Raw genomic sequence first — 20,397 nt, 5'->3', positions numbered from 1 at the left:
GCCAGTATATAATTACAATTACACTGCGCTTCATATGATAGAGACATTTGTTTTGTATTTATTCTTGCATGTTTTCAGGTTCAGGCGCAAAATAAGTTGCAGCTGTCATATTATCCAGTGATAGGCTGCCCCCTAGTGGTTGTTGTGCATATATAACATGTGGCTGTTCTTTTGCAGAATGTCACTGGTTCACAGAATACCTTCAAAGAGAGAGACCCCTGTCCTTCAGGAAAGGTGAGTGGCACACGGACAAAGAATTATAAATACTTGCATTGCAGTGCTGCTGACAGAGGAGATATTCAAATTGTGTCCCATGGTAGGCTCGTCGCATCCTGGTCTCCATCTATGGTATGACACAGAGGATGCGGTGTCAGAGGAGCGGTAAGCAGCCGTCTACCCTGGAAAAGCCAGTGGAGAGGATGGAGCAGCTCATCATTAATAAGTGCAGTCCTGATTACCTGGTAAGAAGGATTCATTTTATTTTATAAAAATCAATTGGATGCTTCACCTCTTTAAATTCCCCACTTAACACAACCACAGAGAAATCATTTTTTCTTACTGTTCCCAGGGGAAGAGAGCCTCCTGTAGAACTGTCCAGAAAATAAAAGGAAAGAAGAGAAAGCGGATCAAGTTCATCAAGGTTATACAGGCTCTGATCACCTGTTGGCAGAAACTTCAGAGCGTGTATATGCTCTCAGATTAAAACATGGTTCCTGTAAAACCTGTGCTACTGATATACATGAAGATATCATGTGATGTTCCAGAACGGTCACAGCAACAAATACTTTCTGTTTTTCCATGTAATGTGATGTTTACTTACCGTCGTCAGGTTCTCATTGTTGTGTATTACAAACTGCACCAGCTTTTGCATGTCAATGTTTCTACCTGTTTAATGGAATAGTTCTATAGTAACCACAGATAAGCTAACAAAAATATCCACAATGCATTCAAATCTTTACTTTACTATGATGTTTTATGTTTGCCATGTGTCATCATATCCATGAAATGTTATGCTGTTAGGATGATGTGCTCATGCCATCTAATAAAATCTACATTTGTACAAAATGTGGTTATTATTATTAGCCTAATGTATTTCTATCCCTTAAATATAACTCGTCCAATTACAACATGGACGGAGAAGGTGGGAAAGAAGATCAGCAGATATAATGTGGACAATACAATGTCAGGAAACCGCCGTCTCATCATACTTACCTTAAACCTTCATTTGAAGCTCATGTAGTGTGGTTGAAATACTTTAAATACCAGCTCACCAATCAATCATTCATTGTCTGATGAATAAAACACTATTTGTTTGCGATTACTATATTTAATTAGTAAACTTAAGAGCAATCATTTATGCCTTTTTTTCAGTCTAAACAAAGTATTAGTCTGTTAGGAGGGGTGATGTGTGACTTCATGCTGGAGGAATGTTACTGTTTGAATAGTGAGACAAAACTACAGCATCCAAATCCAACCAAACAAAATAAAAAGCTGCAGAGAGTCCAACAACTCCTGCTTCTGAAATACTCCATAAAACAGCATTCTGTCCTCCAAATATGTAAGAAGAAGAAGAAGAAACATAAATCACAGCATAGCATGGACTCGTGTGGGTTTTTTCTAGCATTAAAATAAAAGTCCAATATGATAAGTAACAGCTCTGTTGGGGCCTATAACAACATCTTTTAAGATTTTCAGTTTAAATCCTACCAATGATGATGCCTAAAATAAATACTTCCATGAGCAATGCAAACATATTCTGATGTATCTTCAAACAAATTACACACAAACACTTGCGTGTTTTTTTTCATATACCAAAAAGGTTTTCTCACATTTGACATGCCCCGGTAACTAAAGAAGCTCATTTTAAATATATATTTTGTAAATAAACTAAAAAATGACAAACAAACATATGTTTATGTTTATCTTTCATCTTTGACCTCCTTAAAACCTTAAACTCTCCAGCAGAGTGCGTAACAAACACTGTGACCCCTCAGCAGTCAATGTTAATGCTGGACAGCAGCTCCTCCAAGGCCTCCAGCTTCTGATTGGCTTCCTCGATGGCGCTGTACGTCTGCACGTTGCTGGCGATGTGGTAGCGGATGTCGTCCACTAGAGGGACGGAGTCCGTCTCGTGTCGCTCCTCCAGCGATGCAGCGTCCTCTTTGATGATCTCGGCAAATTCGGCCTGCTCTACCAGCTGGAACAGAAAGGTACACGGGTGTTTGAATTTATCCTGACGGGACGACTGAGCACAGCAAAAAAAAATCCAATACATCAACTGCTGCTCAGAGCTGCTGTTACTGGGACTTAGGTCTTGTAAAGTAGGTTGTAAATGCAGCAGCTAAAATTTCATAATATGGTCTCTAAGGTCAGCCTGAAACTTCTAAGCGAGGTCTAAGCTCATAAAAATGTAAACTATTAACAAAATTATCAGTTTCATTCAAATTCATTGGTTTTGTATTGGTTACCAATGCCAGCCTTGTGTCCCTCTGCTAAATTTGCAAGGACTTAAAATGAAAACAGCCGCCTGTCTCTGGAACCACTACAAATCATTGATTGAATAGATAATATTCTTTGTTATTATATGAACACACTTATTTGACACTCTAACAACAATGACACCCACCCGCTCGATGTTCTTGGCCATGAACTCAGTGCAGTAATCCTCCAGCCGAGAGAGACGGAATAGCTTTGCTGTCTTCCACATGTACAGTACGTTGTCCTCGCCTATTGTCTTAGCAAGCGTCTTCCCACACAGACTCTTCAGCCCTGCCAGCAGATACATGTCGGCCACGCACAGCACGTCAAACACGTTCTCCGTCGTTAGCTGGACAGAAAGAGTAAAAGAGTCCGGCATCAAACTGACCGCGATGAGCATGCAGCGATAACAAAACAGCACACAGAGAAACTGAACAAACCTCTGTGTCGTCAGTGTAGATGTAATACATGACGTGGATGAAGATTTCATGAGAGATGTTGTGTAGAGTGATGACTGGTGTGCTGGGCTGAGACTGCAGCTGCTCTCCCTCACTGAAGTGGTCCTCCAGTAGGGCTTTAAAATAATCACTACGTCCACAGAAAAACACCTGAACACACACAGACACACAAAAACAGATATACCATTTCAATTCAGCCCACTGAAGGATGGTTTTCTGCAGGACACTGGCACGTCTGAACTGAGTACACTTCCATGTCCACTTGTTTACAGTCTATGAGATAATGTGCAGTTTGTACCTTATGACACAAGAAATCGTATCCATCCACCCTGAAGCAGATATCAGGATAAGTAGCAAAGTGGTCAACTCTGTTAAAGGGAAGTTCACCAAATCCCACCTGTTGAGAATTCATTGATAAAGTCAGGGCAGAACTGGTAGCAGGTATAATGCATTAACATGTTTGATTTAAAGACTGTGTCTTTACTCTGAGTTCAGTCGGCAGTGCGCAGTCTGCTAACTGAGCCATGTCTTCCTGAAGCTGACAGCTGTGAGGCTCCAGGCTAAGAACTTTCACACAGATTCCTGGTTTGTTGGATACTTCAAGTATGTGAAGAGAGGAAGAACAGACAGACCACGAATCACAGAAGGTTGACTCAACTCCAGAAAAACATGTCAGTGCATTCAAATGTGTTTTTGTATTTGTAAAAGCTTAGAAGCTTACATATTACCAGTATGAACCAAACCAAACACATTTTCTTACCAAACTCATACACCTGTTTGCATTTATTCTCCAGCTCCTCTATGAGATCTGCCATTTTGCACTGTTTAGCAAGACGCCTGCTGTCCTCCAGAAGACTAATATCAATATCCATCCGTCCTATAAAATAAAAATACACACAAAGACTTTGACTCTTAGATTTACATCATTTCATTCAGGCCACTTGTATTGTCTCCAGTTACAGCATATGGTTTTTTTAGTCTCTTCTTAGTCACAGATTTTGTGCCATATTGTCCATAATGCCTCCTCCCCCCTCCCACCAGCAACCTTCTGGTTACAGTATTGCTCCATATGCACCATATTGGAAGGACTTACACTGCCCACCCACCTGTATAGAAGTACTGCAGGATGGCCCAAAAGGCTGCAGGGTTGATCTGAGATCAAAACAGCTGTCTGTTATCACAGTGTAACAAAGAGGGCAGCACAAAATGAACTGACCAACATCATACTCTTATTTACCAAAGGGTGTTTGAGGGTGATCATGTTCTTCCCTTTCCATTTCGTCTCAAACATGTCAGAGAAGTACTCTGAGCGTGCGCTGAGAACACATCGGTGGGCCGGAAACGTTTGTCCGTGAACCTGGAACTTAACGTCGCTGAGCTGACCCTGCTCCAGTAACCTACCAGTTAAATCCCACATTCATGTTGATTAGACGAGTATAGACACTCATTGTAAAACAAATAGTTTAGAATGTTCTTCTTCATGTAAATAAGTGAGGTATTTGAGTCATACGTGTGCAGAAAGTAGGTGAAATCATCCCGCCGCATGGGCCGCACGCTGACACACTTGTAATCTTTGAGCAGGCGTCGAATCGAGTCACTCAAGGAGCCGTACACACAGCGCTCGCCATCAAATGTGTTGGCTTCACACTTGGCACCTGAAAGTCAACAATGAACAAACTTGGTGGATACTATAGACAAATACTATCATTACAAATAAAGCAGGAAAACATCTGCCTTACCACTAGCCAACAGGTACTGGACCAGCTCCTCGTGACCACAGAGACAGGCGTAATACCTAAAAACAGTAGTTATAATAATGATGCAGTGACAACAGAGGAATTACACCAGCAGTCTGCACGATACTTACAATGGGGTGCTGTCCCATTTATCTCTTACATTGAGATCCACATCTCTTTGTTCAACGAGGAATCTAAGAGAGGAAATGAAACAGTGGATTTAACTTCCTGCATCACACAAGGGGTTAATGTTTACATATCTGAATCCTGTGCCTGATGAAAAAATAGGAAAGATGCATATTGTGGAATGTTATTAAGCAAGGGAGAGCTTGTATCCACCACACTTCACTGAGTATAGATTATGCATCAGCACGTGTGTTTGTGTCAATAAAAACAAATCATCAATATGGATGGATTCTGCTTTCATCGACAGGAAGTATCAGCATTGCTTTGCACACAGCATGTGTGAATTTAAAAATATAGACACATACTACAGTTTCTATAGAATATGAAACATACACCCATAAAGCAGCACTATGCTAGAGTGCCCCCTTTGCCGCTGTAATGTTAAAACCCTCTCTATCTTGCAGGAGAACATGTCTTACGTACACACTCCTGTCGAGCATCCGACACTTGACAGCCAGCACCTTCGTTACATCTGGAAACTGAGCAGCTGACCTACAAACCTTAGCTAAAGTTACAAGCTGGGTCATCAGAGCTAATGTTAGCTACACAGCCTTCCGTTTGTAACTCTTGTTTATGTTTATGTTGCATCCAGCTTTGGGGTTAGCTGCAAGACTGCAGTGTGCAAGCTAATGTTTTGGAAGCTAACATGACGATGGTACAAAAAAAACATACAGCTTTAACATACATCCAAATAAGAATAAGGTCAACAGAGCTGCTGGTTACCTGACTCTACAAATGTCGCCCTTTTTGCAACTACTAAACAAATCGTACACATCCATGATCGCCGCGGTGTTTTCAGTCCTCTGTGATGCATGGAGACGGCCTGTCTGTCGGACAGGTGAGCGATGGATTGGTGGAGGTTTTAGTGTTTTCTCGGTGGACGCTGAGAAAGTTGGCAGCCTGGCACACCTTCTTAAGCAGTTGTGTTGACAAGCTGCTCTGCACCAAGATGTTTTGGTCGAAGAGTTCCAGTAGTCACGTGATTAGAGAGCGCTCCCTTCCAGATCTCACAAGTAGCGGAAAAATGAAAATCACAGAGATTTTCTCTTAAAGCGACAATTGTTGCCTGTTTTATACTAACAAATTTCACTCCAACATACATTTTCCAACATGTTTGATTTACTGACGATGTTAACGGGAGACTGGTAACTTTAATGGGAAGCAAGCAGATCGTGATAACAGTGAAAACCTTGAATATCCAAGCTTACACAGGTCACTGAATGCAGCATACGTCACGTCGTTCTTCCACTGCGTGTGTTTTCAAAACAAAGCAGTTTATGCAATAAAAAACACAGTTTTTGCTGATATTTAAGAGCATTCCTTTGGTTTTTTTAGTACCTTTCTGGCTCGTAAAAGCTTCTTCTATTTCACCAGTGAACTACACTACTAGACTTGACCCAGTTTGTGCCTCTGTGGTCGGACAAACGCTCACACAGCATAAAAAGCTGCAGTTAGAACAGTCATAAAAAGTGAGAACGTGAGTGCACTGAGAAGGGTTTCTTTATTTTGCATAAAATTTGACTAACCATTAAAGCAGCCTTATTCAGTCATTGTCCTATTTGTGTCTGGTATGCCTCTGCTTAAATAAACAAATCTTAAAGTTGAAGTTTTTCTCAGTCCAGCAGGGGGTTTTCCCTCTGCAGGCTTAAATCAACTTGCATGCTCTCTGTGAGAAGAAAAACACAAAACACCAGATGAAAATACCAGAGATTTCCAGTCATACTCTACATGGATACCTATGTATCCACATACATACATATGTACATACCTATATGTTTTGCTTTGCAATCCTGTCTTAACAGCAGAGAAACATTTTCTACTTTAAAGGTGATCTAAAGGTCTGCAAATATGGCCAAATATGGTTCTTCAAATTATATCACCATCTGTGTTTGAATTTTGATGGGCAGGATGAGCTACATGCTCTGGACTAATAGTATTTGTCACGATGCTTTACATTCTCCTGTAAGAAGCATTCCCCATACATTCTAAACATTAAGAGGCCTATACTTCATGAAGGTTAGCTTGTCAAACTCTTCACCTCATATTCATCAGCAACATGACAGGGTAAATTACAAAGTACAAAGTACCTGTGACAGCTCTTTTCACTGAAGCTCGCTGGGTATTCTCATTTACACATTTTTGGCTGCTCTTTCTGAGGCAGAAAGGAGGGGCGCTGCATAACTGCACCTCAACAGGGTGGTGACACTCACGCTCAGCGTTATCAATAAAAAGTCATCAGCATGATATGTAAACACCTCTGTCACTGTTCTTTTCAAGTCACTTAAACATGTGTGGATGTACATCATTGACTGACTGAGCTTGATAAACCTGCTGCCGTCTCATTGGCATGTTTCAGACGTAGCAACACATCCAGGCCAAAACCACAGATGTTACATCAATTATCACATTATGACAGGTAAACACGCACAATGTAAGTCACTGATGAGACTGACCTGTGCTGTGAGGTTTGAAATAGAGAATGTATGGCTGTCTTGCGAAAGCATCAACATCGTTCACCTGGTTGTCTTCGTATTGATAGCAATCAATGACCTACTACGACTGCTTCATTCAGAAACTTGACTGTTCAATCTTCACTGGCCTGAACACCATAGAGAGGTACTGAAACAGCAACAACATTCCTCTAATCTGCCCTTAGCAATGCCACTAAAACAGTATTAACCTTAACCAGACAGGACGTCTGGATCTCAGGCTTTATCAGTCCAAACTTCTGCAGTTTCAGCAATCTTCATATCACACAGGAACAAAGCAAACACATTTAATACACATTTAAAACACAAACAGTTGACCAGTGTCTGTCAATGGGATAGACAGGCCTCTCTCTTATCACATTAGTTATCAAATTAGTTATATAGTATGAGTAAAATAGGTACGTAAATTAAGCTGGAACGAGAGAAAGTGAAAGTGAGAGATAATGATTTGTGCTTTGTCTATAGGCCCACAGTCTCAGACATCCTTTTCTATATTGATGTTACACTATGTTGAAGTTAAAACTTGCTTAAAACTAATTTGACTCCTGCATTTTACCACAAAAAAGTGAAATTGCTTTACAGTGAAGACTTTCTTTCTTGATGATTTTTTGTAATCCTGCTTGAAAACATTTATCACAGCTGAAGCTGCAGAGCAGGAACTGGTTCCAGTGGAACAACACATAGTTACACTGGAAGGGTAGGTGGGATGTGTAAACTGGTTCATCCACATTCACATCACTATCAGTATCACACCACACCCACATTTTCTCCTTTATAAGGTAGCCAAAAGATAAAGCATTCACAACAGAGCTCCACTACCGCCTGAACTCTCCACCATTGCCTCCTGCAGAGAAGTCTCTACACATCCAACAACCAACATGAGCATGAGGAGCACGCGCAGCAGCCACCCCAGCCTCTATGCATCAGGGGGATTCAGCAGCAGGTCCATTGGATCCTACAACACCCCCAAGATAAGCGCCAACCACATGGCCCCCATCACTCCTGTAACCATCAACAAGAGCCTGCTCACGCCGTTGAATATAGACATCGACCCAGCTGTACAGGCTGTCCGCACCCAGGAGAAGGAGCAGATCAAGACCCTCAACAACCGCTTTGCCTCATTTATTGATAAGGTAAGATTTCACTGAAGTGTCAGTTGAAGCTGTTATTGGGAATTTAACTGATGTTTCCCTCACTCTTTGTGTCCCAGGTGAGATACTTGGAACAGCAGAACAAAATGCTGGATACCAAGTGGAAGCTGCTGCAGCAGCACACCACCGGCTCCTCTGACATTGAGCCCATGCTGAAGTCCCAAATCGCCAACCTGCAGAGGCAGCTGGAGTTCCTCAGCAGAGACAAGCAGAGGCTGGACGTGGACAATGCTGCCATTCATGACCATGTGATTGAATACAAGACAAAGTAAGCACGCCTTTTGTGACAGAAACTGAACTGCTGTGGAATGATAAGAGCAGCAAGAGTAATGTGATACTTGTGGGTGTTTCAGGTATGAGCAAGAGATCAACAAGAGGAATGATGCAGAGAATGAGTTTGTTATGATCAAAAAGGTACTGTAAAATATTGTTTTTATTTCCACAGTTTAAAGCATGTTTTCCTGTAAACATCTCACTGAAAAAAGTGGTTAAAATCTGTTTTTTTCCCAAATGCAGGACGTGGATTTAGGATATCTGTCAAAGGTCGATCTGGATGACAGGCTGTGTGCTATCAGAGATGAATTAATTTTCCTCAGGGCTCTGCATGATGCGGTACACAATTATTTGCTAAAAAAATCCTCTCAGAAGTATTCTAGATGTTGTCATCTTACACTCACTGTAATGTGTTGCTTCCTTATAGGAGCTGAGGGAACTGACGGACAGCCTGAAGGAGACCTCTGTGGTGGTGCAGATGGACAACTCCCGCGGCCTCAACATGGATCAGATTTTGGCTGATGTCAAGGCTCAGTACGAGGACATCGCTGCCCGCAGCCGCGAGGAAGCTGAAAACTGGTACAAGACCAAGGTGAGTGTTTATTTTAAATTGAAAGGAGTCAACAGTTGGCAGGAAAAGTTGATAAATTAAGGAAACACCCTTGTCAAACCTGAAAATGAAAAAAAAACTTTTGCCCTCCTCTTTGTTTGTTCTCCAGTTTCACCAGATGACAAGTGATGCCAACCAGTATAGCAACGAGCTACAGAGCACCAAGTCTGAAATAGCTGAGCTCAAGCGATTGATCAGTCGCTTACAGCAAGAGATTAATGCTGCAATGGCACAGGTGAGAGGAAGAACAAAAGCTGCTTGACAAAAGTACATGTGTAAAAAAAAACAGGTACAAAAAAGAAACAACAAAGCTACCTGAGACTGCATCAACAAAGAATCCTTTAAATAACCTTCAGGTAGTTCAGGTATTCTGACGGATATGCCACCCCCCCCCCTCCCCCTTATATTTCAGCGCACCAGCCTTGAGGGCAACATAGCTGAGGTGGAGGAACAAGGGGAACATGCCGTGCAGGATGCCAAGGGCCGCATCAGGGACCTGGAGTTGGCTCTGCAGAAGGCCAAACATCACATGGCTCATCAGCTCAGAGAGTACCAAGAGCTCATGAATGTGAAGCTGGCCCTGGACATAGAGATCTCCACCTACAGAAAACTCCTGGAAGGAGAAGAGGACAGGTGGGTGGTGGCCCCCATGGTGTTCAGTAACTTGCAGCTTTTGTAGCCTTGTTCTTTATCCAAATTTTACTCTATTGTGTCAAATGTGCTCATCACTGCCTCTTGAGGCTGGAGTGCAGAAAGTATCCACTGTTACACAGGTGTTTTTCAAGCAGACACCACAAGGGGGAGACAATAACACATCTCACACTGATACACAAACTGACAAACAACTGGACTGATATTTATGCTTTAAAACATTGAAAACTCCTTTTAAAAATGACACTTCTGATGAACCTTGGTGAAGCAATTTATTAAACTTAAAAATCTGTAATTCTTTTAATAACCATTTATAGTACTCTACTACATCAATGCTAAAATTATTATTGTATTTGTGCTTTCTTAATGACAGACTTGGACAGGCATCTGTTCTCAATGTCCAAACAGTGTCCAGCAAATGTAAGTACTGAGGTAAATATTTCATCTTGATTACACTTGTTGCAAATTTCAGAGTGAGACCCTGTGTTGCATGTGTTTGACTTATATTTGCTCCACCTTTCTACAGCAGCACCGTTTGACAACAACGAGCAACAAAAGTCAAGTCCAGTGTTCATCAAGACAGTGGAGACCTTTGACAGGACATACTGATGAGACAGGAACACACTGCAGCGTCCTGACCTGCTGGATCACTGCGCCCTTTCTATTTACACCAATCTCTTTGTAACCTACTATAATCTGAGCCACATGTGTAATTTGTTTACCTTCTTTCTGCTCACATTATTTATCACGTGAAAATAAATATGTACAGTGAAACATGATCATTTGTCTTCTTTTGTCGAGTGGATTTTAAAATAACATCTTCTGAGGTCATTATAAATTATGTGAAGGTGGGTTAGCTTGATTGGATCTGTTATTACTCACAGACAACAATATTTAGCAGAATGCAGCACAAAATTGACATATAATAAGTACAAGTATCTAATATATTTGAGTACACATGTATCAGATTGTTTTTTGAGTTTCTTTGCCGTGTGCCCTGTTGTCTGTAAGACACAGCTCAGGGTTTAAAATCCCACTGTGCACTTCCTGGTTTGAGCTTCCCATGGTGCAACTGGTAGATTCATGGAATAGTTCATGTGCTGCTTCATTCTCAGTAAAGGTGTTACCCTGCTTTAAAACAACTCTCTTCTTTACTTTACTCCTTACCAGGCTTCTGTTTGTCAACAACACTGTGTCCATGGTAACTATACTTTCCACTATTGTTTTTAAATGACAACTTGTACTGTGTGTTTATAGTTGTTTTCAGAGGAAGTATTACAGTCATGTATGACGTGATGCCTGCTGCTTAAATTCTTTTACCTTAATTGGAATTGTCTGTATCTGCAGTGATTTCCACGATGGACAAAGCTGCTGTGCTGACTCATATCCTGGAGTCTAGGGGCGTGGTGACACTTCTTGGTGGAGAGCTGCCTGTCAGTGTGATAAACAACAACAAGTACATACCCCCACTCACAGCTGGGTCTCGGGAAGAAGGCGACTTACCCTCACTTGATCACGCCATCCAAACTGCTCTGTCTGGTGAGATCAGGACTGTTACAGTCATAGGTCCAGAGGGATGTGGTAAAACCACAGCACTGGAGAAGCTTGTGGTGGACTGGGCAAAAGGAGAACAGCTTCAGAACTTCTCACACGTTTTTCATCTCAGGTTCAGACAGCTGAATTCTCTTGAAGGTGAGCTCTCCTTGGAGACTTTAATCCAGCGCCATCTTGTCCCTCCTGTGTCCATATCCTTGGCTCTGCAGAAGCCACAGGATGTGCTGTTTGTGATGGATGGTCTGGATGAGTACAAACACAGCTTGGACCCTTCCATTCATTCCCTGTGCTCAGACCCGAGTCAGCCAGCCTCAGTGTCCTGCATAGTGGCCAGTCTCCTTCATGGATCCCTGTTGGAAGGAGCTGCCTTTGTGGTGGCTACCAGGCCAACAGGCTGTGTTGAGTTCCTCAGTGGCACACAGGTGGAGGTGTTGGGGTTTCTGAAGCCACAGAGAGAGGCCTACTTTAACAGCTTCTTTACTGACCCAGCTGATGCCAAAAAAGCACTGATGCACATGGAAAGGACTCTTGGGTTTTATGATTTCTGCAGTTCTCCCAGATGGTGTTGGACAGTTTGTTCTATTTATAAATCTCTGATTGACTCTGGAGCGATATTTCCGGAGACTTTATCCCAGCTGTTTGTAGATATCCTTGTCCATCTGCTTAACATGCTGTCACTGAACCAAGCCTGCAACAGAGAGCTGGTGTCAGCCCTTGGCAGGGTGGCCTCTCACTGCTGTCTTGATCAACTTTCAAGCTGCACCAAAGAGCAAATGAATTTGTTTGGTTTCAAGAATTTCCTCACATCAGTTGGCCTTTTCTTGCGAGCAAATGGTGAACCAGATTCAAAAACGTGCATGTTCTCCTTCCACTCCCAACTGATGCAGCAGTTTCTTTTAGCTGTGTCTTTCTTTTTGGATACGTCCACATGTAACAGTGTGGAGAAGCTGTTAAACAAACACGAAGGTGCTACCAAGTTCCTGGATCTGTTCCTGGCAGGGCTGTCAGAGCCAGTCCATTACAGACAACTGGAGGCCCTGATGGGGGAGTTCAACACCGAGCAGGTCAGGGACTTCAAATGCTGGTTTGAAAGCAGCTCAAATGCAGCGCTGAAAGGGTGCTACAAAGACAAACACCACAGATGCTTCCATCTACTTCATCAAGCTCAGAATGAGAGCTTGGTGAAAGAAATTATCACCCCCTCAGCACGGATAAACATCAGCTATTGTGACCTGAGCCTCCGGGACTCTGTGGCTCTAAATTATGTTGTCACACGTCTCGGCCAAATGGAGACGTTGAATCTATACTATACTAGAAATTTGACTGAGGAGAAAGCAGAGGCCCTGGCTTCAGCTATGAGTCTTTCAGACAAGATAATGTGAGTCAAATTTAGAGAACACAAGAAAAACATGTATATCATTTACTTCATTTGTCAGTACATATAATATTACTCTGATGTGTCCCCCAGCTTGTCACAGAGCTCCCTGAGTACTGGAGCTATACATCATCTGGCTTCAGCCCTCAGCAGAGGCCTCACCACAGAGCTGGATCTCTCTAGTTCCCGACTCGGTGATGAAAAGTTCAAAATTCTCTGTTCAGGACTCAGAGACTGCAAGCTGTACAAACTAAAGTAAAAATAATCCAATTTTCAAACATTTCTCAAAGTAAAAAAAACATGCAGTTATTAATATTTAGCTTTTTATTGTAGTATTCCAGTGTGCAGCCTGACGGAGGGAAGCTGTGACGACCTGGCCTCTGTGTTGGTCTCAGACACCTCTCAGCTGCATGTGTTAGACATGACATTTAATCAAATCGGGGATCAAGGCTTTGTGAAGCTGTGCAGAGCCCTGCGGAGTCCTCACTGCAAACTACAGGAGCTCCAGTATGCATACAATATTGTTTCACAAAACAGCAACAGGAATCTAGAGAAAGGTACTACATTATTTACCAAATAGCTTATTTGAAAAATGACCAGATTCTCTTTATTTAAAGGTTACAGAACTGCGAGCTGACTGCAGCATCCATGGGGGCTTTATCAGCAGCTTTAGGGTCTGATCAGTCAAAGCTGAGGAAAGTGAACCTGACACAAAACCAGATTGGTGACAGTGGAGTTGAGAGCTTTTGCAAATCTCTGCAACACCCACTTTGTAAACTGCATAGCATTGTGTAAGTCTGTTCGAACAACACTGTGGTCTTTCTTTACATGTGACAAACAGCCCTCCTGTGATTACTTGTTGGTGGCTCAGTCGGAAAAATCACTTCTACATGTACTTTTGACTCTTCTTAGATTCTATGACTGTGAGCTGACAGGAGAAAGCTGCTCTCATTTGAAGGAGGCCCTAATGTCAGAGCACTGCTCTCTGTCAGAGCTGAACATGTCAGTGAATGATTTAGGCCAGGAGGGGGCACTGCTGCTCTGCCAGGCCCTGAGTCGACCCAACAGTCCACTAGTAAAACTCTGGTAAAGCACTTGCTTTTAAAACACATTTGACTGTTCAGTGATAAACCACCACCTTTCTCAAATATAAGAAGATAACAGTGTTATGTTTTCTCCACCCTGCAGCCTGAAACGATGCCAGTTAACTCTGACGGTCTTTGAGAGACTTGGCTTACTGTTGAGAAGTGGAACTAGTCAACTAAAGTCTCTGATTGTAGGTATAAATAAAGTGGGAGACCAAGGGGTTAAACATCTGTGGGATGCTGTTGCACATCCAAACTGCCTGTTGGAGGAACTGGAGTGAGTAACTCCCATTATGTCGCCACATTACTAGACTCGTTATTTCACTGCAAACATCTTTGCGTGTCTTTTATTGCAGTGTTGAAATGACAGGTCTGACGGATGCTTGTGTTGAAGACATGTGTGCCGCCATAAAAGCCAGTAAGACGTTGAAGCACCTGGAGCTGAGAAACAACATGCTGACCAATGCTTCCATTCCAGCCCTCATCCAAGTCATGGAGGAGAACCAGAACATGCAGGAGATGAAGTAAGTGGATAATTAGAGACATAAAGCACAAAAAAAATCATAGTAACAACAAATCTAAGCACTATTCTTGTCTACATTTCTTTCAGCATTAAGTACAACGACATCGGTGATGAAATGTTTGACTCGCTGGACGAATGTGAGAGAATTCGATACTGAAGGAAGTTCAATCCACTCTGCAGGATCACAGACATTCTGCAGTATTTACTTATTACACGATTGATTTTTCATATCCGACTGTTTTGATATTGACAGATTTATTGATAGACACAAGCACATTTCAGCCGCTTGTTTTTTTGTCCTATAAAAATGTATATCAATCATATATAACTGACAACAAAGCCAAATAAACAAACAAAACCCTTTTGAACTCAATGAAACTTTGATTTCATAGACCCAAAGAAAAAAAAAGATCAATAATAAAAATAATCAGATTAAATTATAATAGGTTGGGGCCTGTTTTACAGTTACATTGCATAATAAAGAAACAATACAAAAACAATAACAACCTGCTATTTTGTAATCTTACATTGAGACATTTGATCTGGATCAGTACAAAAGGATGAGGAGCTTGTGGTCTAAATTATTATGACATAAGTTGCTCAGCTGGTATCACATTCGTGTGCAGAGTAACTACTTGAGTGATTATGTAAAAACCATTATGATGGTAAAGATTCTCAGTCATCCAGGTCATTCTCATTCAAGAGCTCGAAGCAGAGCCACTGGACTTGTAGAGTTCTGATGAAGCTGCATGGAGGAGCACTCCAAGAAACTCTATAAGTCCAGTTGCCCCATTTCAAGCTCGTGAACAGAATCGTTTAAAGCTACTTTGCAACGTGATTGTCTCACCAGTTATGTAAACATTGTTGTTGTAGCTATTACACACACTCAACCTCCATCAGAATGTTGTAACTGTGGTGATCTGTCCACAATATTTGCATTTTCCAAGGCTTTAGTTTCATTAGGAACCAGATAGAAAACTCCAAACAATCTCACTATGTTACAGGACAGTAGACTCTAAGGCAGGTGCAGTGATGCAGCAGTACCGATTTCACTGAGAAAATCTACTCACATACAAAATAGTGTAGACATTCATGCATGCGCTGCATTTGATTCTAACTTTAAAAACACACATCAAGGAACAGACTACCACACAACGTTTGTGTCCCCTCCTGTTATTAATTATCCAATATAAACTTCATATTGTAAAACTAACTCAGTGACACATTTCTCAGTCTGTATGCTATGCTTAGTGTTCTCCTGTACCCAAGTCATTTCTCTCTATTTAAACTGCTCAGCAGATGTAATGTCTCTTTAGATTTAAATCCACACTGTATGTACTTATCCATTCAGTGGTACTCAGTGGTCATGAGTGTCTCCATTGATGTTACTAATGTGACTGCTGTCTTTTGGTTTTAAGGTGGAGTTTTTACTGCTACTGGAATCCTCATCTGAGCTGCTCTCTATGTCGCTGCGGTCATCTTTGGACACCTAGGAAAAGAAACAAAATCACAATGAAACCAGTTACTTTTCAAAAGTAGCAAACAGATGCAGCTTGTTCTAGAAAGTACAGAGAGATACAGGAAATGACTAATACATATTTATAGAGAGGCTGCCCACTTCCTGTTAACGTTAAACATGGCCACAATTCAACTAGGGCAACCTTAGATAGAATGAACTAAAATTCTAGGGTGCTCGTAAAATATGAAGATATTATTTTTGGTGCTCAGACTGGAGAAAGACAACACAACAGAAAAAGTGTAAGCTATGAGCATCACAAATCGTGTACAGTTACAGTTAATGGGGTAATCAGAGTAAAATTCCATTTGCAAACTTGTATCACAGACAACCAGACTAACCTTTCCCTTGAATATTGCTTTAACAGCAATGCGCATGATAAGATAGAACCAGATGATGTGAAGAGTCTGAAGGACCAGCAGCAACCCGTTAAGTAGCCACCAGGCCCGATATGGCCCCACAATCTCCCAGCTTTCGAACAGAACGCTGTAAACAATCCTGCACACACACACATACACAGCACTCATTACATCTTTCAGTACATAGTGTAAATATGATGCGTTTAAAGAAATAAAGAAGCTCTAACCAGAAAGGAAAGATGACAAGTCGAGTGAGGAAAAAGCTCAAGCTGAACACCACAAAGAGGCCGTCGCATAGCCTCTGGTACTTGGCATAGTTAGCCAGCTTGGCTGCCTTTGGGAATAAAAGGACATTAATCATTCAAAATATGTGTAAAAACCATAGTCTCAGTGTTATATTTTAAATAATGTTATAATCCTCTCTGTCTCCTCCCCTTTACCTCAAGGAAGATATCAGACGCATCGTGCACACACATGACCAGAGTTCCAACTCTTAGCATGTTGTTGGTAAAGGAGAAAGTGATGAGGAATATGGTGGCCAGGTGGTGGACAAGCATGATGATAAAATCCTGTAAACAGGAAAACGAAGGGAGATGAAAAACAGGTGGTAAATGGTAAACAAGATGCCTCAGCCATGCACAGGAAAACACTGATCAATAACTGAACAATAAAAGCTCACACTCTGTACTACAAACCATAATAGTGACATTTCCTTGGCCTTTTCATATTCATTCAAAAAGAAGACGCGTGCCATCACATGTTCAGAGTTGTAAAACTAATAGTAGTGGGTTGGACTTTAGTGCCAATAGGTAGAGCCTCCTTGGCATGTGACAGACAAAACTTTCGACATCTAGTTGGTCTTGCTCCTGTCTTTATCGTTGAAAACATGAGGCAAGGTCACGTGAAAGCCATAATAGTTTTACAAGGCCTTTAAAAGGCTGGTGAAGGGAGTCAGCTGCAGGTGGTGTGGTTTTAATCTGGGGCAACCAGTCATGGACAGAAACCTCCCAAGAGCCCAAGTATTTCAATACTGGATCTGCAGGTAACCCTGCAACCGCTGGTCTTAAAGTGCTTTTGTCTCCATTCAGAAAGAGATTGCACAGGTTTGACCTGCTCGGGAGGCATGACAGAAGCAAAAAGCCATTCCTGTTTAAAATAAATATTTGAAGAAAAACAATGAACGTATAGAGAAAGACTTAAGAATCTACGAAAGAATTCTTTAGGCATAAGAACAGTTGACATGGAATTTCATACCAAAGCTCACTGGTGAAAATCTTGTGTTGTACAAAGCACTTGAACTGTAAATTCTGTATCGTATAAGAGTGCTTAGAGATAATTTGAGGCCACTTGTCAGCAAATTGAACCAAAAGCAAACAGTTTCTCTAGCCTAAGTGTCAAATTAAGTTATATAAATATGACAAACAGATCTTTTGTATGCAGTAGAGCTGGGTTAGGGCGAGCAAAATAGTGTTACTTAGTGTTCACTCACCTTACGTCTAATGTCTATGAACTGGGAAAACATGAGAGACCAATAGAAAGCCAGTTCAGCCACATAGTAGTTGTATTGTCCAGGACTCATAGGCTTTGGGAGGGAATAAAACAAACACACCTTTAACAAATCTGTTGCAGCATGTGTTACAAATATTAGGAATGGATACAAAAATAACTCATAGGCTGCTGTATATGATGTTTATGCAGGTAAATGACACACTACTCACCTGAAAAGGGTAGTTATACCAACACCGTCTGGTGTCCCACATCCAAGGTGACTAAGAGAAACAGATCAATTGATTTAATCAATAAAAAAACATACATATTAACACACATATTGAATAAATATGTCAGTTGAACCTACCACCCACAAATGGGAAATGGCGTAGATAAAAATCAGCAGGTAAAACGTAAATCTCCACCTAAACAGAAAGGAGCAGAATTGGGTTACTGTACCTCCAGAGGAGCACTTGAATAAAAATCATTAATTGTCATTAGGATTCATCATCAAGGAAAAATGATTAGATGCTGACAAGATAAGTGAACATTAGGTGGTCTAGTGGTTAGGATTCGGCCCGGGTTCGATTCCCGGTCAGGGAACAGGTTTCAAGAATTTCCTTCGGGATTAATAAAGTTTTATCTTATCTTATCTTATCTTAGAGGATCACCACATTCAACTTTCATCCTCTGGTAGAAGGTGCAGTGAAGTAGCAGTTAACCTACATGCTCTCACAAAACTTTTTCTGCATGCTGGGTCTGTCTTGGTTCCGTCGGATGCGGAACCACCTCTGTATTTTCCTCACATCCCAGTCCAGTTGCTTTGCGGCTCCCTCCAGCTGCCTGGTGTCTGGACACTAAGCAGAACAATACAGAACAGAATTATAGAATGACGCACTTTTTTTTCCCAAACTCCCTGCTTGGAAAACCACAATACCAATAGGTATGCTGTCACAAAACATGACGTATTTATTCAATGTATCATTATATGTGTGTATGTGTGTGTGTGTCCCAGTGCAACAACACCAAATGTGTACACAAGCATGTTGTGGACAACAGAACAGACACAGGCCTTATGTACCATTTTGGACTGATACAGCCTCTCCAGGACAGCATTGGGCTGAGCTCGCCGAGGCACTCCCGCCTGAATCTGAAGTATGTGGGCACAGGGCTTGGCTACTAGCCTGTATACACACAGACAGAGGGGCAGAGAAGAGAGGGTGGAGACACAGAGATGGCGTGGTATTAAGAGAGACATTCAGGCAAGGACAGAGTCCAAGTGAGAGGTTTAATATTACTTAACATGCAGGCTTTTACACAGCATTTCCAAAGGGCTCCCGACACAGCTGAGTTTTCACAGTTTGTCCACTAAGTTTGCCATATGTGACTGAGTTTGTCAAAAAAGGAGGGATAAGGAGCGTAACAGAGGATATAGGGGAGACACAGGGAAGGGTTAGAAAGGAGGAATCCTGGGGAATGTAGCACCTAGTCTAAACAGAGCATGATGATCTGTCATGTGAGAGTACGGGAAGCAGGGAGGGACACTTCTAACCAAAACAGTACTGTGTGTCATAAGATCATCTGGTTGAGCTGCCTAGTGTTTAACTCTGAGGCATTTATTACACATCAGCCTGAGGCGGCCTGGAGGGATAGCAGTATAATTCATACTGCACATTCTCAAACTTCTTTGGATTTCAACCTAAATGAAGCACTTCTCAGGAAGCCAGTGTCACTTGCTTAACCTCTAATTAAGCTGAGCAGACTGGTTTTTTATAAGCTTCTACAGCAAACCAAAAAAATGTCTGGCTTCAATATTCAAACAAGGAATTTATACTGTGACAACATGGCGTGTGAATCATCACCTCACATGAATGGTACCACTATTTAATAAAAGGCTGAACCCAAACCAACAACAGGAAATTCTTGTGCTCCTAAACCTCCTCGACTATAATTATATGCTACATGAAAAAGCATGTGTCGTGATCTTTGTTAATGTAGTAAAAAAAAAAGGCAGGGTCACTCTGCTTTCCGGTTTTATAACCTAGAGAATGACTCATGTAAGTTTCCTCTCTCAGTTCCCTTTTTCTTCTTCCTATATTTACAGCTCACAGCTGTGCACTTACACACGGAGCGTCACAGAGCAGAAACGCATATAAAACTGCATTAAAAACACTTCACCGTTCAAACAGCAGTCTCAGTAGAAAAACTCCGACAGCCAGCGGCAGGGCGCACAGTATGTCCCTGAGTTGGGGATACTCCACTCCAGGTGGTGGATGCTCCAGATCCGCCCACGAAACATTTTCAGGAAACCAGAATCTCTCACTCCAAATCCATGCTGAGATAGAGGAAGTCATCGGGGAGAAGAATATATAAAAATTAGCAGCGGAAAACAAGGTAAATGTAGAATAGCAGTCACTTGTCCAACATCTGGTGGCTGAAAAAGTTTGCAGTGATGCCCGCTCCGC

At 41.7% G+C, this 20,397-nt stretch overlaps 4 protein-coding genes across 5 annotated transcripts; 2 read left to right on the top strand and 2 right to left on the bottom strand.

The window, feature by feature from the left end:
• Window positions 1–1,307: 1,307 nt before the first annotated feature.
• On the bottom strand, window positions 1,308–5,637 carry abtb1 (ankyrin repeat and BTB (POZ) domain containing 1). Its single transcript, XM_028409926.1, has 12 exons — window positions 5,582–5,637; window positions 4,804–4,866; window positions 4,676–4,731; window positions 4,447–4,591; window positions 4,174–4,333; window positions 4,043–4,088; window positions 3,697–3,813; window positions 3,421–3,533; window positions 3,235–3,333; window positions 2,919–3,086; window positions 2,627–2,827; window positions 1,308–2,197 (listed from the first exon to the last, which is right to left on the bottom strand). Exons 1-12 carry the CDS (start codon window positions 5,635–5,637, stop codon window positions 1,991–1,993), a joined length of 1,431 nt encoding a protein of 476 aa, XP_028265727.1. The 3' UTR covers window positions 1,308–1,990.
• Window positions 5,638–8,158: 2,521 nt separating this feature from the next.
• On the top strand, window positions 8,159–10,778 carry LOC114438123 (keratin, type II cytoskeletal 8-like). Of its 2 annotated transcripts, none has more exons than XM_028409255.1 (9): window positions 8,159–8,480; window positions 8,558–8,766; window positions 8,852–8,912; window positions 9,015–9,110; window positions 9,199–9,363; window positions 9,491–9,616; window positions 9,794–10,014; window positions 10,406–10,452; window positions 10,559–10,778. In XM_028409255.1, the coding sequence occupies exons 1-9, from the start codon at window positions 8,226–8,228 to the stop codon at window positions 10,639–10,641; spliced, it is 1,263 nt and encodes a 420-aa protein (XP_028265056.1). In that variant the 5' UTR covers window positions 8,159–8,225; the 3' UTR covers window positions 10,642–10,778. The 2 variants fall into 2 exon arrangements, with proteins under 2 accessions (XP_028265056.1, XP_028265057.1); XM_028409256.1 differs by having other exon boundaries at window positions 10,406–10,464; window positions 10,559–10,647.
• Window positions 10,779–11,093: 315 nt separating this feature from the next.
• Window positions 11,094–14,796, top strand: LOC114438530 (NACHT, LRR and PYD domains-containing protein 12). Its single transcript, XM_028409967.1, has 9 exons — window positions 11,094–11,233; window positions 11,380–12,964; window positions 13,055–13,216; window positions 13,295–13,468; window positions 13,579–13,752; window positions 13,874–14,047; window positions 14,150–14,323; window positions 14,403–14,570; window positions 14,657–14,796. The coding sequence occupies exons 2-9, from the start codon at window positions 11,391–11,393 to the stop codon at window positions 14,724–14,726; spliced, it is 2,670 nt and encodes an 889-aa protein (XP_028265768.1). The 5' UTR covers window positions 11,094–11,233; window positions 11,380–11,390; the 3' UTR covers window positions 14,727–14,796.
• Window positions 14,797–14,978: 182 nt separating this feature from the next.
• On the bottom strand, window positions 14,979–20,397 carry LOC114438531 (ceramide synthase 5-like). Its single transcript, XM_028409968.1, has 10 exons — window positions 20,111–20,397; window positions 19,014–19,116; window positions 18,659–18,789; window positions 18,300–18,357; window positions 18,163–18,213; window positions 17,934–18,026; window positions 16,885–17,013; window positions 16,672–16,778; window positions 16,427–16,583; window positions 14,979–16,058 (listed from the first exon to the last, which is right to left on the bottom strand). The coding sequence occupies exons 1-10, from the start codon at window positions 20,284–20,286 to the stop codon at window positions 15,927–15,929; spliced, it is 1,137 nt and encodes a 378-aa protein (XP_028265769.1). The 5' UTR covers window positions 20,287–20,397; the 3' UTR covers window positions 14,979–15,926.

Source organism: Parambassis ranga, chromosome 7 (assembly GCF_900634625.1).
Source record: "Parambassis ranga chromosome 7, fParRan2.1, whole genome shotgun sequence".
Classification (NCBI taxonomy): domain Eukaryota; kingdom Metazoa; phylum Chordata; class Actinopteri; family Ambassidae; genus Parambassis; species Parambassis ranga.
The sequence above is the reverse complement of the archived record's forward strand: the minus strand, read 5'-3'. Positions and strand labels throughout refer to the sequence as shown.

Coding starts and splice junctions, on each gene's coding strand:
- abtb1 (XM_028409926.1), bottom strand. CDS start 5,637: ATGGATGTGTACGATTTGTTTAGTAGTTGCAAAAAGGGCGACATTTGT. Junction 4,867..5,581: donor GGCGACATTTGTAGAGTCAG/GTAACCAGCAGC, acceptor TTCCTCTCTTAG/ATTCCTCGTTGAACAAAGAG. Junction 3,087..3,234: donor ACGATTTCTTGTGTCATAAG/GTACAAACTGCA, acceptor GTGTGTGTTCAG/GTGTTTTTCTGTGGACGTAG.
- LOC114438123 (XM_028409255.1), top strand. CDS start 8,226: ATGAGCATGAGGAGCACGCGCAGCAGCCACCCCAGCCTCTATGCATCA. Junction 9,364..9,490: donor AAAACTGGTACAAGACCAAG/GTGAGTGTTTAT, acceptor TTTGTTCTCCAG/TTTCACCAGATGACAAGTGA. Junction 10,015..10,405: donor CTGGAAGGAGAAGAGGACAG/GTGGGTGGTGGC, acceptor TCTTAATGACAG/ACTTGGACAGGCATCTGTTC.
- LOC114438530 (XM_028409967.1), top strand. CDS start 11,391: ATGGACAAAGCTGCTGTGCTGACTCATATCCTGGAGTCTAGGGGCGTG. Junction 13,217..13,294: donor TGCAAGCTGTACAAACTAAA/GTAAAAATAATC, acceptor TTTTTATTGTAG/TATTCCAGTGTGCAGCCTGA. Junction 14,324..14,402: donor TGCCTGTTGGAGGAACTGGA/GTGAGTAACTCC, acceptor CTTTTATTGCAG/TGTTGAAATGACAGGTCTGA.
- LOC114438531 (XM_028409968.1), bottom strand. CDS start 20,286: ATGACTTCCTCTATCTCAGCATGGATTTGGAGTGAGAGATTCTGGTTT. Junction 16,779..16,884: donor CGTCTGATATCTTCCTTGAG/GTAAAGGGGAGG, acceptor TTATTCCCAAAG/GCAGCCAAGCTGGCTAACTA. Junction 16,584..16,671: donor CTTGTCATCTTTCCTTTCTG/GTTAGAGCTTCT, acceptor GTGTGTGTGCAG/GATTGTTTACAGCGTTCTGT.